This window comes from Triticum aestivum, chromosome 6A, assembly GCF_018294505.1.
Source record: "Triticum aestivum cultivar Chinese Spring chromosome 6A, IWGSC CS RefSeq v2.1, whole genome shotgun sequence".
NCBI classification, from domain to species: Eukaryota; Viridiplantae; Streptophyta; class Magnoliopsida; order Poales; family Poaceae; genus Triticum; species Triticum aestivum.
Window position 1 is genome coordinate 610,841,939 of NC_057809.1, and position 13,284 is coordinate 610,855,222.

The following is a 13,284-nucleotide window of genomic DNA, read 5'->3' on the forward strand; positions in this document are numbered from 1 at the left end:
ACCGAATTGTGACATTATTATGATAGACAAAAACTCTATCGTGCAACATTTGGGTAATAGAAGAAGAAGAAGAAGAAGAAGAAGAAGAAGAAGAAGTCATATTGGTCATGAGAAGAATGAATACATAAATAATAAACCGTAGAATGGAGTGTGGTTGATTCTGATGTCACGAAGACGATGACGTAACGTATGTGCTTGACCGGAGGACGACCTGTACTCTTTTCTGTGCACTTTTTAATCCAACAATATATCCACATCATAGTTTTCTCCGTACGATCTCTTTTTTAACAGTTCTATTAATAAAATTAAATCTTCAGCTTCTCGCCCATGATTGTATTTCTTGATCACCAAGTCGTTGCAAAAAATGCCTAGCAATCATCTCAAAGATATTTTTCCCCTAAAAGAAAGAGCACATAACAAGAAAAGAGAAAGGGGAGGAAAGAAAAGGGTGCATTGCATTGCATAGGACTAGTATACCTAGCCAGGAGGAGGAAAGCCGCACCAAATCCGCCAAGGCTGGTTTTTTCTTCTTCGGTCCACTAGCTTTGCCTTTGCCTTTGCCTTTGCCTAGCCTAGTCTAGGAGAGGAGAGGAGAAGAGATCGACCAACAAAACCAACACAGCACCCAGCTCCCCCTCCCCTTTCCTCCCCCCTCCCCCCGCCCGCCCGCCGAACCCTCCAGGAATTCTCCTCCCGCAGCCGCCGCCCCTCCCCCCCCCCACTCCTCGTCCGCGCCGCGCCGCTCCGCCGGACTGGCGTGGAGCGGGGATCCGTCCGTCCGCCGGGGCTCCGATTGATTCCCCCCGTCCGTCCGTCGGAGGTGACGAACCCTAACTCGACCTGCTTGGATTATTATTCTTCCCGGAGTCTGTTGATGTTTCTCTTGCTTCCTCCCCAATCCGCCCGTCGTTGCCGATTTGTTCGCTGCTTCGACGGAGTAGCCAGTGGGTTTGCTGATTTTTTCTCCAAGGAAATTAGGGGTTCAGTTGCTTGAACCCTCGGCAGGTCCGCCCCTAAAAGGTGGGATTTCTTTTCTTGGGGTTCCTCTTGCTGCTATCCGGGTAGAGAAATTGACGAAATCAGCTTGGAATTCAGCCGATTCCATGTCGCTCGTGTTTGGTTTCTTGGCCCTGCTTCTGCTTCTCTGCTTCTGATCGTTTTCTCTCTAGTTCATCCAGTTCTTCTTCCCCAAGCTTCGTGCGCGTTCCTCCTTAATCTGGGTGTGAAATTCGGAGTTCTAATCACCGTCCTGATGTTTTCTCGTTTCAGGTTTCGTGTGGGAACGAAGGCGGAAAGGAAGGAAGGAAACAGAGCCGGCCGGCTAGGTGACCAACAAGGCTGCGGCGGCGATGGCTCCGTCTCCGGCGGGCCCCACCTTCGAGGACCTCGAGCGCGACCTGCAGGCGGTGCTCATGGACCAGAACCACCACGGCGGCGGCGGAGGCACCTCCGCCGAGGAGCTCAGCATGTACCGCAGCGGCAGCGCTCCCCCCACCGTCCAGGGCGCCCGCGCCGCAGTCGGCACGCTCTTCTCTGCCGCGCCCCCGGCCCACGTCGACAACAGCGGCCTCGGCGGCGCCGACATGCTCTCCGAGGAGGAGATTCTGTCTCACCCGGCGTACCTGCAGTACTACTACAACAACGAGCACCTCAACCCGAGGCTGCCGGTGCCGATGGTGTCCAAGGAGGACTGGCGCGTGGCACAGAGGTTCCAGGCTGCCTCCGGGGGCATCGGGGACTGGAGGAGGCGGCCCTCGGAGGCCACTGGTGGGAGCTCTCTGTTCTCGGTGCAGCCAGGAGCACGCGAAGCCAACGGAGTGGACTATCTCCTGAATGATAGGATGGGCAGAGGTGAAAGGAATGGCCTCGCACGTCAGCAATCATCGGAGTGGCTTGGGCAAGCCGCTGATGGGCTTATTGGGTTGTCTGATGTCAATGGCCTCGCCTCCCGTCGCAAGAGCTTTGCGGATGCCCTGCAGGTTGAAAATATTTTCTTATTGCATTTGCTCTGCAATAGATTCTTTAACCTTAAGTAGAAGTACATGTTTTATATGAATGGAATTAAATTGTCTTTGCACTTATACTGACAGGCTACTCCTACAATGCATCACTTGTAAGACTATTTTGTACTAGCATGTAAGTCCCGGTTTGTTTTGTTATCTAATTTACAGTGGTTTCCATGACAGGAAAATATTAGCCATCCTGCTTCTAAAGCTGGTCATCTTTCACGCTCTAATAGCCGGAATGCTTTTGAGAGCCCAAATCCTTCACGCTCTAATAGCCGGAATGCTTTTGAGAGCCCAAATCTTTCACGCTCTAATAGCCGGAATGCTTTTGAGGGCCAGAATCTTTCACGCTCTAATAGCCGAAATGCTTTTGAGAGCCCAAATCAAGTAAGGTCCTCTGAGTCATCAAAGGCACAACTTCAGAGTAGGTCAGAATCTATGAATGGCTTTCGGTCTGGAACGGCTTCACCCAGTCTTGTCAGGGTACAAAGTTTAGGTTCTTCAATGTCGCACACATTTGCTTCTGCAGTAGGCTCTTCGATCTCAAGAAGCACCGCCCCTGACCCTCAGTTGATGCAGAGGGCTCCAAGCCCTTGCCTTCCTCCAGTTGGAGTTAGGATGGGAAAAGCTGATAAAATGGTTGAAGGCAGAAATGTTGCTTCTCGTAATCATGATGGTTCTGACACTGCAGCAGCTCTATCTGCTATGTCCAGTTTAAACCTCTCGGGGAACAACATGGCCAATTTAGAAAGTGATGTGCAAAATCATATTTACCAGAACTTTGGTGGCGATCAAAGAGATGTGCTCTTTAATAATGTTCCGAAGGAGCATAGACAGTTTTCTCCACATAATTTAGTTCATAATGCTGATGAAGAACCGATAAATGCCCTGGAATATGCAGTCTTTCCAAATGGTAGCAGTAACTTGAGTAATCCAAATATGAGTAAACTGGCAGCTGAAAGCAACAGCAAGTTCCCTACACAATCACAGCATGGTAATGGGCACAAGAAAGGATCTTTGCTGAGCCCGACTGGACCTGTGTATCTCTACCAAAACCTGAATGGTGATAGCTCAAACATTGATGTACCTGGACGACATGCAAAGGCTAATTCACGAAGTTCTGGCTCGTCCATGCTGAATAATCACCTGAATACTGGTACTCTCTCTCTCCCTGTGTGTGTGTGTGTGTGTGTGTGTGTGTGTGTGTTCCCATTGTTTCCTGACTTGTGTTTTCCTGTCCAGATGGTGAATATGCCAACCTTCTTTCAAATCAAAGGGGGACTGGTTATCAGGTCCAACCAATGGATGCAGTCTATGCCCCTTACTTGCAGGCAAACCCCAACTCCCCCCTTGGTGCAGCTGGAAGCATGAGTCCTTTCCGGGGAAGTAACTTTTCTGGTTCAGGCCACATGGATAATGCTGCATATCAAAAGGCTTATCTTGCATCATTACTTGCTCAGCAGAAGCTACAGTATGGAATGCCATACATGGGCAAATCTGGTGGTCTTAGCCCAACTCTTTATGGCAGTGAACAAGCATATGGCATGGACATGGCATATTTATCAAGTCCAACATCTAGCCATTTTATCCCATCTCCCCAGGGTCATGCCAGGCAAGGGGATAGGCTAACAACACGTATTCCATCCATGGCAAGGAGCACCACTGGAGGAGCTATGGGATCATGGAGTTCAGAGAATGGTCTGGTAGATAATGCTTATGAGTCTACTCTGCTGGAGGAATTCAAGACCAATAAGACCCGATCTTTTGAGCTGCTAGATATTGTAGGTCATGTGGTCGAGTTCAGGTATTACTTCCTGGATTTAAACTGAGTATAGTTGCTGTGTTTATCTTTATGTGGGATACTAATATGATTCTCCCTCTGCAGCTCGGATCAGTACGGGAGTCGCTTTATACAGCAGAAACTTGAAACAGCTTCTACTGAAGAGAAGAACATGATTTTTCCAGAAATACTTCCCCAAGCACGAACGTTGATGACTGATGTTTTTGGGAACTATGTTATACAGAAGGTGAGCAACTATCTTATGCATTTGTATCGAACAAATTGATTTACTTATTAACGATTTTCGAGGTTATCTTATTATTTTAAGACCTCAGCCTAATTTGTTGTTCTTGGCAGTTCTTCGAGTATGGGACTGAACCACAACAGAAGCAATTGGCAAACCTACTCAAGGGTCATGTATATACGCTGAGTACACAAATGTATGGTTGCCGGGTTATTCAGAAGGTATGTATTGCTACAAACTAAACTTTTTCCTACCAAATCAGTTATGGACAGCTGTTTACAGTCTTAGGGACATCATATTTTTCTGTAGGCTTTAGAAGTGGTTGGCGTGGAGCAACAAACACAAATGGCTTTGGAGCTTGACGGAAACACAATTATCTTGAAATTGGTTCGTGATCAGAATGGCAACCATGTAATCCAGAAGTGCATAGAATGCATCCCTCAAGAAAGGATACAGTTCATCATTTCTGCTTTTTATGGACAAGTGGTTGAACTTTCCACCCATCCATATGGTTGCCGTGTTATTCAGGTGCTATATCAACCTATATCTGGTTTTAATGGATGCGTTTCATTCACAATCTACTAAATTTACCTACCTGTATTGACTACCACCAGAGAGTCTTGGAGCACTGTGATGATGAAAGCACGCAAAATGCCATGATGGAGGAGATCATGCAGTGTGTGGTTCCTTTGACACAAGACCAGTATGGCAATTATGTTATCCAGGTAGATGCTTATTCATTTACTCCTACTTGTTAAATATTTGTCGTTTGGACAATTTCACTCAGGCCTAGTATATTAAATTAGTGGGAGGGATGGTTTATGTTGGATTTCTTCTATCAAGTTGGCAGTTGCATATCATGTAAATGCTCTTTCTCTAGTTTTTATATCTCGTTGGAAGTAGTTTCTAATTACCGAATGTGCTTGTACTGTTTTCTTCATACTTTCTGCCCAGTACCACAAAGTGTGTTGATTTGTTCGGTGTGATCTATCATGCCGATATATGATATTATATATGGAGAGTTTTTTTCTTCTGTTTACCACTTTCTTGTACTTTTTTCCTTCTGTTTACCACTTTCTCGTATTACTGTATAGACTAGCGATTACCTAGTTGAAAGTTTCATGTATCCCACTTTACACAAAGGGCTTTTGGTTTCTTTGTTTTGTAGCATGTCTTGCAACACGGGAAACCAGAAGAACGTACTTCTATAATTAAGCAGCTTGCTGGACAGATCGTGAAGATGAGCCAACAGAAATTTGCTTCCAACGTTGTTGAGAAGTGTCTGTCTTTTGGTTCTCCTGAGGAGCGCCAGATTCTAATTAATGAAATGCTTGGTACTACTGATGAGAATGAGCCATTACAGGTGTGTTTTCAATCAGCTGTTTAAGCATACTGGTTCTTTGTTGCAGAACTTGCTCTGTGTAGAAATAAAATGGATATTTATTGACTACATGAATATAGCTCTTATGTGCTGTGGCTCCTGAATTTTGGTATAATTATTGGCACAAGCTATTTCTTGTTTTGTCTATGTCTTGAGGAACAGAATTTGTTCAGCATGCTATATGTGTGAAACTGTTTTCCGTTTCCTCATCTGCTGCTTCAAGGCGCAGATGTGGATACCACGTCTTTATTGTTCTAAAGCTTGTATTTTTGGGCAATTTCAGTCTTCTGACGTCTAGCTTCTGCTTTCCAGGCAATGATGAAAGACCAGTTTGCGAACTATGTAGTGCAAAAGGTTTTGGAGACTTGCGACGACCACAACCGTGAGCTGATTCTTTCGCGTATCAAGGTCCACCTTAACGCACTGAAGAGATACACCTACGGGAAACATATTGTTGCCCGGGTGGAGAAGCTTATAGCCGCAGGAGGTACCAGATTCCAAAGCCCCTCTTGGTCATCCTTACTGCAATTCATCCTTCTTCCTTTTTAAGATGCATGGTCATGGAGGCGTTTGCTTATTGCTTCATAATCTGCATGCCTTTGCAAACCCTTTTCCATTTGGATTTAATTTGTTTTTCTCATTTGCAGAAAGGCATATCGGGGTCTCGTCGCAGTCTTGCAGAGATTGAATGGTTAGTTTGACAGAATAACCCCTGTACAGACAGATAGCGAGGCTAGCCTTACCAGTAGTCGTTGTCCAGTGCCGTCGTCGGAGCTCGCGAAAGCCTTTGATTGTAAATAAAGGAGGGGGCCTCTGGGAATAAAGAGAAAGAGAAGAGATTTTACTTGTTCAAAAGGAGAGAAGTTGTATATTTGTACCGTTTTTTCCTCTTCGAGTAAGATACATATATAAATATATATATAAGAAAGGCAAAGCATGGAAGCAAAATTAGCTGAAATATTTAGGGTTAGATGATGATGGGAAGCAAGGACACCTGTAGATCCTTTTGCCTTGGGTTTCATCAGTGTATAAGGTTTCCATCTCTTGTAAAAATTTCCTATTTTACTGATGTTTCGCAGAAATCAAATGTTTCAGTCTCTGTAAAGGAGGTTTCACAGATATCAAATGAGTGCCTGTCTATGAAATGAATGCATGCAGCTCTGGAAGTACCAATGTTTTATTATGTTCTGTCTATGAAATGTCTGCATGCAGCTCTGGAAGTACCAATGTTTTTATTATGTTGTCATGTGTGGTCGATGTATCTTTTTCCATCTTTTTCCGTGGTGTTTGATATCTCCACCAGCTAATTTTACTCTTTCAAGCTGTCTCTCGACTTGCGACATATTTTTCCTCTTATTTCCTCATAACGATGCATAAAATATTTTCATTGAGAGTTCACATTATTTGACTAATATTCTTAGTTTCATCACAGGAACATTTGCACGCTCATAATAGCCGTTGAAAGAGCGGAATTGGCTGAATTTGTTGCACTGACAGATAGTGAGGCAACTTAATGTTAACTACACCCAGTTGCCTCGGTTAGAAAAATAAATTTGTGTCACAACTCATAACTGATCTAAAATGTGATTAGATGAATTGTTGTTCAAAGCATGATCTTGCACAGTTAAAATACGCCTTATATTTCGAAACTGGTGGGTGGAGTATGTGTCCACCGACTTCTGACAGAATATATTCTTGCGCAAATTCAGAATGCAATTTCAACTTTTCATTATTCGAGTTTCGACAAACCAGGATTCCTATATATAGCCAAGCATGAGATCCTCTAACAGTCACAACCACCAACATAAGCTCATATGGGTACAGTAACCGGTGCAGACTCCTAAGCACCACCGGAGAATGTGCCCAAGAGCACCGCGGCTGAAGGCTGACAGTGAACCGTGGCAGTGGTGTCTTTCTTCCCCCAGGGGTTGGTCGGGTTAGGCCGTGTCACGCGCACGGCATCTTTGTGGCGGCGACGTCCTTGGACATCGTGAAGAGGTCCAGGTTGTGGTGGTACCTGCCCTCCACCACGGCGCCATCTGCTCCAAGGATGCTCTCCTCCATGGGCTGTGAGCCCCTGGTGCCGTACCCTGCAGCTTGCTCGTCGTCGTCGGAGCAGTTGCCGTTCCCCATCACGTCCTGCATGGCTAGGTCGTCGTACTCCTCGTCAGACTTGGTGGAGTGCTCGTCGACGGAGCCCGCTTCAATCTGGAGGAAATGGTTGGTGCAGAAAACATTTAGCTTTGAAATGAGGCACGCTTTCAACTGCCATTCCTGGTTGGTATAAGGCACAATGTATTTGCAAGAGTTTTAGGAAGCAGCAACTGCAATCAAGTGGCTGCTACCACAATACAAGTAAATCCCACTGGGAAAATTGCTGTATAACATAGGAGTAGTAGCTACCTCATGAGCATCCCTTTCTTCATCAGTTAGATCCTCATCAGTTTCAGCATCAGGTGGGTCGTCAGCATCCTCTTCACTACCATAGACTGAATAATCCTCCATATGCTGGAGAAAGGTCACCAGAGCAGTCGTTAGATCGGAATGTATAGCATCAGCAATCGACTAAAAAAACATTAACACATTACTGTCAGTATTAATAACAAACATATCTTAGTGTTGATGCACAACACATACCTCTTTGGAGGCGCAGTCTGACGTTTTTGGTGAGCTGCAGCATGAGGAGAAGTATCTACCGCTTGTCTCGATCCCATCAGCCCTCAGGTCATCTACACTTCCAGTATGGCTGGTGCCACCGCCTGTGTCACTCAGCCACGCGCTAATCCCAAAAGAACCAAACTGGAGATTAACTGACTCTGCCTTCCCAATTTGTGATGGGTTAACCATATGATTCCCTACTGATCTACCACTGCCTGTACTGCCATTAGCATTGCCATCACCTGAATCTACATGCCAAGCCTTAGTCACCGAACCATCAGGGTTAAGGAGAGCCATCAGATTCCTCGAAGACCCCTTCCTTTGAATGAACTGGAACATGCCCTTGGAACCCAAGGAGTTAGCTGCACGCTGGTTCCTGTATTCCTCATCCACTACAGGAACGGTGTTTGTGTTGAGGTCATACAACTGCTCCCCAACTTCTCGCCGGCGAAGACAGCTGAAAACCGTGGCGTGTATCGCTGCCACGCTCTGGTCAACATTAGTGTTGTTAATTTTGGGCACAAGATGCTTGTCTGCTCGGTTGCAAAGGTATTCCTGAATAGCCCTGATGTTCCGGATGTACTTGATATATCTGTTCTTTGCTGGGTCCAGTGTCATGTACTTTGCGCGCACAGCAAACCGTTCCATGTGCTTCTCCTCATTTGCAATGTATACCATAAATGGTATTATGGAAGGATGTTTCTTCATTAGCCCCATCTATTAGATATTCAAAATAAAATATAGCTTAGTCAATTCATCAGTGCAACAAAATATATAACAGGTAAACGACGCAAGAGCTGTAATAGAATATCAGTGTTGCTTCTGGACTAGTACGCACCACAAAATTGAGGCTCAAATGAACTCCTTCAACAATAACAGATTGCTTCTGCTCTTCCCAGGATGTAATTAATCTGTCCAGGCTGTCGATGACCATCTCGCTTTGCGCCTTGAACCCTTCTATTGCCATTTGTTTGCTGCCAATCAGCTCGGTCCTAGGAGGTAATACTGAGGAGCCGTGACGAGATTTAACATCTGGAGTGTCATCTTGGCCTTCATTTGTGTTAGGATTAGAAACCATTGCGAGCTTCTTTGCCTGGCGCTTAGCCTTTGACTGAGCAACTGCAACAGGGTCCAAGTATTCTCCTGCATGGTAGGTTGACGCATAGAGAAGAGGATTTTGCTTTTCATCTGCAAAGCTTCTCATCATATGGCGTATAGAATCAGTAGAAACCACTGTCGTCATGCCCAATCTACTACCCTGGATAAAACAAACAGACTGTATTTAGCATTCAGAAAGGAGTCAGCATCACGTATCTCTTTAATTTACAGTGCAATCTTCTAAAAGCAACAAGAAACACAACAGAGCAGGAAAGGTATCAAAGCGCTTTAAATTGGTACGTACTCCCTCCGTCCCATAATATAGGACGTTTTTTGACACTAGTGTAGTGTCAAAAAACGTCTTACATTATGAGACGGAGGGAGTATTTGACATGCAGATACTTATCATTAAATGCTTCTGTGTGTACCAAACTACTGTGTCACTGGCGTTATATATAGTATTAGCTATCACCTTTCAGAAATGGCTGACTCTTAGGTTAGAAAATTAACATACCAACAGAGACGATAGGGTGGACTTGCCGCATCCGCTTGTCCCACACAAGAGTACTGTCACCGATTCCTTTTTCTCCTTAATTCTGATAAGAATAATTGGAAAAAGACAGAATTGCAAAAATTAGCTGCCGTTGAATTCATCGAGTAGCTACCCTATGGGTGCCCTGAAATGACTTGGGTAATATATGCATATTTCATTGGAGCATAATGCATGCACCGTGCTCATAAGAATAATTTGGCTTTTTTCAAAGGAATCATTTGACTTTAACAAAGCATGCTAAGCATAAATGTCTATCCTAATCCTGTTCAGTTGTGGAAGATATAGACGACTAGGAGCTGTAAATTAAATTGATGAATAAACATGCTAGTTGGATTGCTAGTAATTCGTATGAACTCAATAAGAAAAAGATAGGGTAAAGTTACCTGCAAGCAAGAAGAAAGTCAGCCTTCTGGTTTGGTCCAACATACTTGTAAGAAGAGAGTGCGTCACACACGATATTCAGAAACCTCTCTCTTGAAACAAGAATCGTTGTCTGCGTCTTGTACAATTCGAAGGGCAAGCTGCTGCTACTTGCGTCTGGAATTTCTGTGTTAAGCATCTCAGCATCTTCCCCAATGCCTAGGCTAGGGGCATTTTCATCTTTAATAGCCCTATCCGATCTCGACACATCCAAGAATTCATTCCTCATCACACTGAACACTCTCTTGCTAATCTGACGGTGCCAAAAAACACTGTTAAACTCCACACACCAATAAAAAAAGTTGAGCACATGACCGGCATATTACTTTTGCAGCTTATCGAAATGGACGATGAGGAAAACAAGATACACCTAACAGTCATGACCAAATCAGAGTAAGAAAATTAAATTACGTCAAGTGAGAACCTGATACCAGAGCTCAGGTCAACTCCAAGATGCGTATTTGCTTAGGAAGCTCATCGAAATGGACGATGAGAAAAACAAGATACGCCAAACAGTGATGACCAAATCAGAGTAAGGAAATTACGTCAAGTGAGAACCTGATGCCAGAGCTCAGGTCAACTCCAAGATGCATATTTGCTTAGGAAGCTAATCGAAATGGACGATTAGGAAAACAAGATATGCCAAATAGCCAACACCAAATCAGAGTACAGAAAGTTACGTCAAGTGAGAACCTGATACCGGAGCTCAGGTCAGTTCCAAGATACAGACTAGAACGGTAGCCCGTCAAGCTACAGTTCCCGAGCATAAAGATCATGGCAAGGCAAAGCCTAGATGTCTATATCACTATAACACGGTGCCGTCTCTGTCATCAGAGCATAATAAAGCAAAGAAAGCAATAGGAATTCACACTAGGTGTAGCAGAGGGGCAACAGTTGCCTGACAGTATGTGCTGATAATGACCCCCAAGCAAAGTATCACCAAAAGACAAATTCAGTCTGCAACAAGAAGAATAGCTTGGAAAGGAACGGTGTGTTTTGCGCATCCGAAATACGCCGAATCAGATCCAATCTTTTGTTGCAAAGAATGACCCTGGCCAAAAGATGGCGAAAAGGATATGAGAGTTTCCTGTCCAATCCAACGGAAGTGGACCGGCCCGGGGGAGTTTGGATTGGATTGAGCCAAGAACGTGGTATGCTCATCGATTGGTGGAGCAGTTGTCACCTTCCCATGTCAAAATCACCCCACCGCCAAACACTATGCTAGGCATGCCTAACAACATCATTCGAACAAAGAACAACCAATTCAACACCCTGCTAGGCATGTGCTGTCCATGAACATGAAGGACCTATGGAATCTAGAACATAATAGAAGCAGGCAGAGGCAGTTGTCACCTTCCCATGTCAAAATCGCCCCATCGCCAAACACTAAGTTACGCATGCCTAACAACACCGTTTGAGCAAAGAACAATCAATTCAGCACTCTGCTAGGCATGTGCTGTCCATGAATGAACATGAAGGATCTATGGCATCTACTAGAACATAATAGAAGCAGGCAGAGGCAGTTGTCACCTTCCCATGTCAAACACTATGCTGGGCATGCCTAACTGCATCGTCTGAACCAGGCAGGAGCAATTCAAGCAGCAGCGCCAGAACACCATGCTGCACATGTGCTGGCCATGTGGCATCTAAAACAGAGTAGGAGCAGGCAGTTCCGTCCTCAGTCTAATCTAATCGCGGCATAGCGCGAGCGTGTCCCGTCAGGTCGCACGAGGGCCTCCAATCGGAGGCGGGCGGCCCTCCATTGTTCGGGAGGGATCAAGATCACAGACAGCAATAGAGACAGCAAAGAGGAAAAAGGGAAGGGGGAAGGAGGAAGGGGTGGGGGATGACCTTGAAGGCGTGGCGAGCCTTGCAGCCCATGAGCTGGAGGGTGCTCTGCAGGACGGGGCGCGTGTACCGGAAGGTCCGCCGGCCGCCGCCGTCGGCGACGGCAATGTAGAGCAGCTTGGGCGGCGCCGCCTCCGCCATGGCTGGGCCCGGATCAGGGGTCCTCACGGAGCCCGCCGGGTCAAAGATGGGGTTTTGAGGCGCATTGCGGCGGCGGGGTCATGGGCGCGGGCACGGGCATGGGGCGGTGGGGAGGGCCGAGAAGGCAAGCAGGTGTCGTCACGCCGCGCGCGCCCATGGCTTCCACATGGCCGCGCTCCCTCCCTCTCTCTGTCCGCTCTGCACGAGAGGAGTCGTCGCCTTCCTCCTCCGCTTTCTCTCTCTAAAGTTGTGGGATTTGGCCTCCCTCCTCTGCTTTTCTCCTCTCCTCCTTCCGCTTTTATTGCCTCCTGCCTCTCTCCTTTTTTTCTATTTTCTTTTACCCCTTTTTTATAGAGCTATTAATGTACAAATAATAAAAGTGCTACTCCACAAGATATTTTTTATAATTTAGGGACAATGCTAACTTTTGAACATGAGTAGAGACACAATCGCTCATACATACGCGCATACGCTCACCCTGCCCCTATGAGTACCTTCGAAAGACTGACCCGGCATATCATCTTGTGATTTATGAAGTCGCCATAGGCGCCTCGTCGTCGACGGGAACGTCTCCTCTCACTGAAAACGCATCGCCGGAAATCCTGAAATAAATTTAGGAATAATTCAAGCACCAGAATTTGAACCTTGGTGGGCTTGGGATACCACTGCCTCTCTAACCATCCAACCACAGGTTGGTTCACGGACAATGCTAACTTACAAATGTTTTTAGATCAAACGACAACATTTTTTTTTTCAAAAAAAAGCCTTCCCTGTGAAGGAATTGCGCCATCCTCCTCAAGTAAAATTGCCATGGAAATCGTTCGTAAATGCTATCCGCCAAGGAGCGTTCACCATCTAAGAGGGTCCTTAATTTAAGGTGTGTTATTAAACTTTGTTAATGCAATTACTTACCTTAATTAAACTGAAACGCGTTGAAAGAGGAACAAAGCAAGTACTTTCTCCTCCTGCTTTAAATCAAAGCTTTGTTTTGAACATCAACATGGTTGTAACCCATTGGCAAGGTTGTGGTGTCACATCCTTGCTAACCGAGGTTCGGTTACCGTCGGGAACGAATTTCGGTATCTCGCCCAGATGGGCCCCTTAATATGTTGTCCATGAGGATTCTCACCTATTAGTTCTCGTTTTAAATGGCTC

The 13,284-nt window shown here is 45.6% G+C and overlaps 2 protein-coding genes across 2 annotated transcripts; one reads left to right on the forward strand and one right to left on the reverse strand.

Annotated features, from left to right (window-relative positions):
* The first annotated feature begins 640 nt into the window (after positions 1-640).
* On the forward strand, positions 641-6,530 carry LOC123129015 (pumilio homolog 3). Its single transcript, XM_044549149.1, has 11 exons — positions 641-820; positions 1,270-1,979; positions 2,187-3,162; positions 3,249-3,810; positions 3,892-4,033; positions 4,144-4,251; positions 4,340-4,558; positions 4,645-4,755; positions 5,199-5,393; positions 5,724-5,898; positions 6,059-6,530. Exons 2-11 carry the CDS (start codon positions 1,350-1,352, stop codon positions 6,097-6,099), a joined length of 3,159 nt encoding a protein of 1,052 aa, XP_044405084.1. The 5' UTR covers positions 641-820; positions 1,270-1,349; the 3' UTR covers positions 6,100-6,530.
* A 573-nt stretch (positions 6,531-7,103) lies between these two features.
* Positions 7,104-12,402, reverse strand: LOC123129016 (P-loop NTPase domain-containing protein LPA1). Its single transcript, XM_044549150.1, has 7 exons — positions 11,992-12,402; positions 10,104-10,393; positions 9,682-9,763; positions 8,908-9,327; positions 8,049-8,786; positions 7,815-7,919; positions 7,104-7,619 (listed from the first exon to the last, which is right to left on the reverse strand). The coding sequence occupies exons 1-7, from the start codon at positions 12,127-12,129 to the stop codon at positions 7,359-7,361; spliced, it is 2,034 nt and encodes a 677-aa protein (XP_044405085.1). The 5' UTR covers positions 12,130-12,402; the 3' UTR covers positions 7,104-7,358.
* Between the last annotated feature and the right edge of the window lie 882 nt (positions 12,403-13,284).

Excerpts from the sequence above, each read along its gene's own strand:
- LOC123129015 (XM_044549149.1), top strand. The coding sequence starts at position 1,350 with ATGGCTCCGTCTCCGGCGGGCCCCACCTTCGAGGACCTCGAGCGCGAC. Across the intron at positions 1,980-2,186 it reads GCTTTGCGGATGCCCTGCAG|GAAAATATTAGCCATCCTGC; the intron begins GTTGAAAATATT and ends TTTCCATGACAG. Across the intron at positions 4,034-4,143 it reads GGAACTATGTTATACAGAAG|TTCTTCGAGTATGGGACTGA; the intron begins GTGAGCAACTAT and ends TGTTCTTGGCAG.
- LOC123129016 (XM_044549150.1), bottom strand. The coding sequence starts at position 12,129 with ATGGCGGAGGCGGCGCCGCCCAAGCTGCTCTACATTGCCGTCGCCGAC. Across the intron at positions 10,394-11,991 it reads AGGCTCGCCACGCCTTCAAG|ATTAGCAAGAGAGTGTTCAG; the intron begins GTCATCCCCCAC and ends TGGCACCGTCAG. Across the intron at positions 8,787-8,907 it reads ATTTGAGCCTCAATTTTGTG|ATGGGGCTAATGAAGAAACA; the intron begins GTGCGTACTAGT and ends AATATCTAATAG.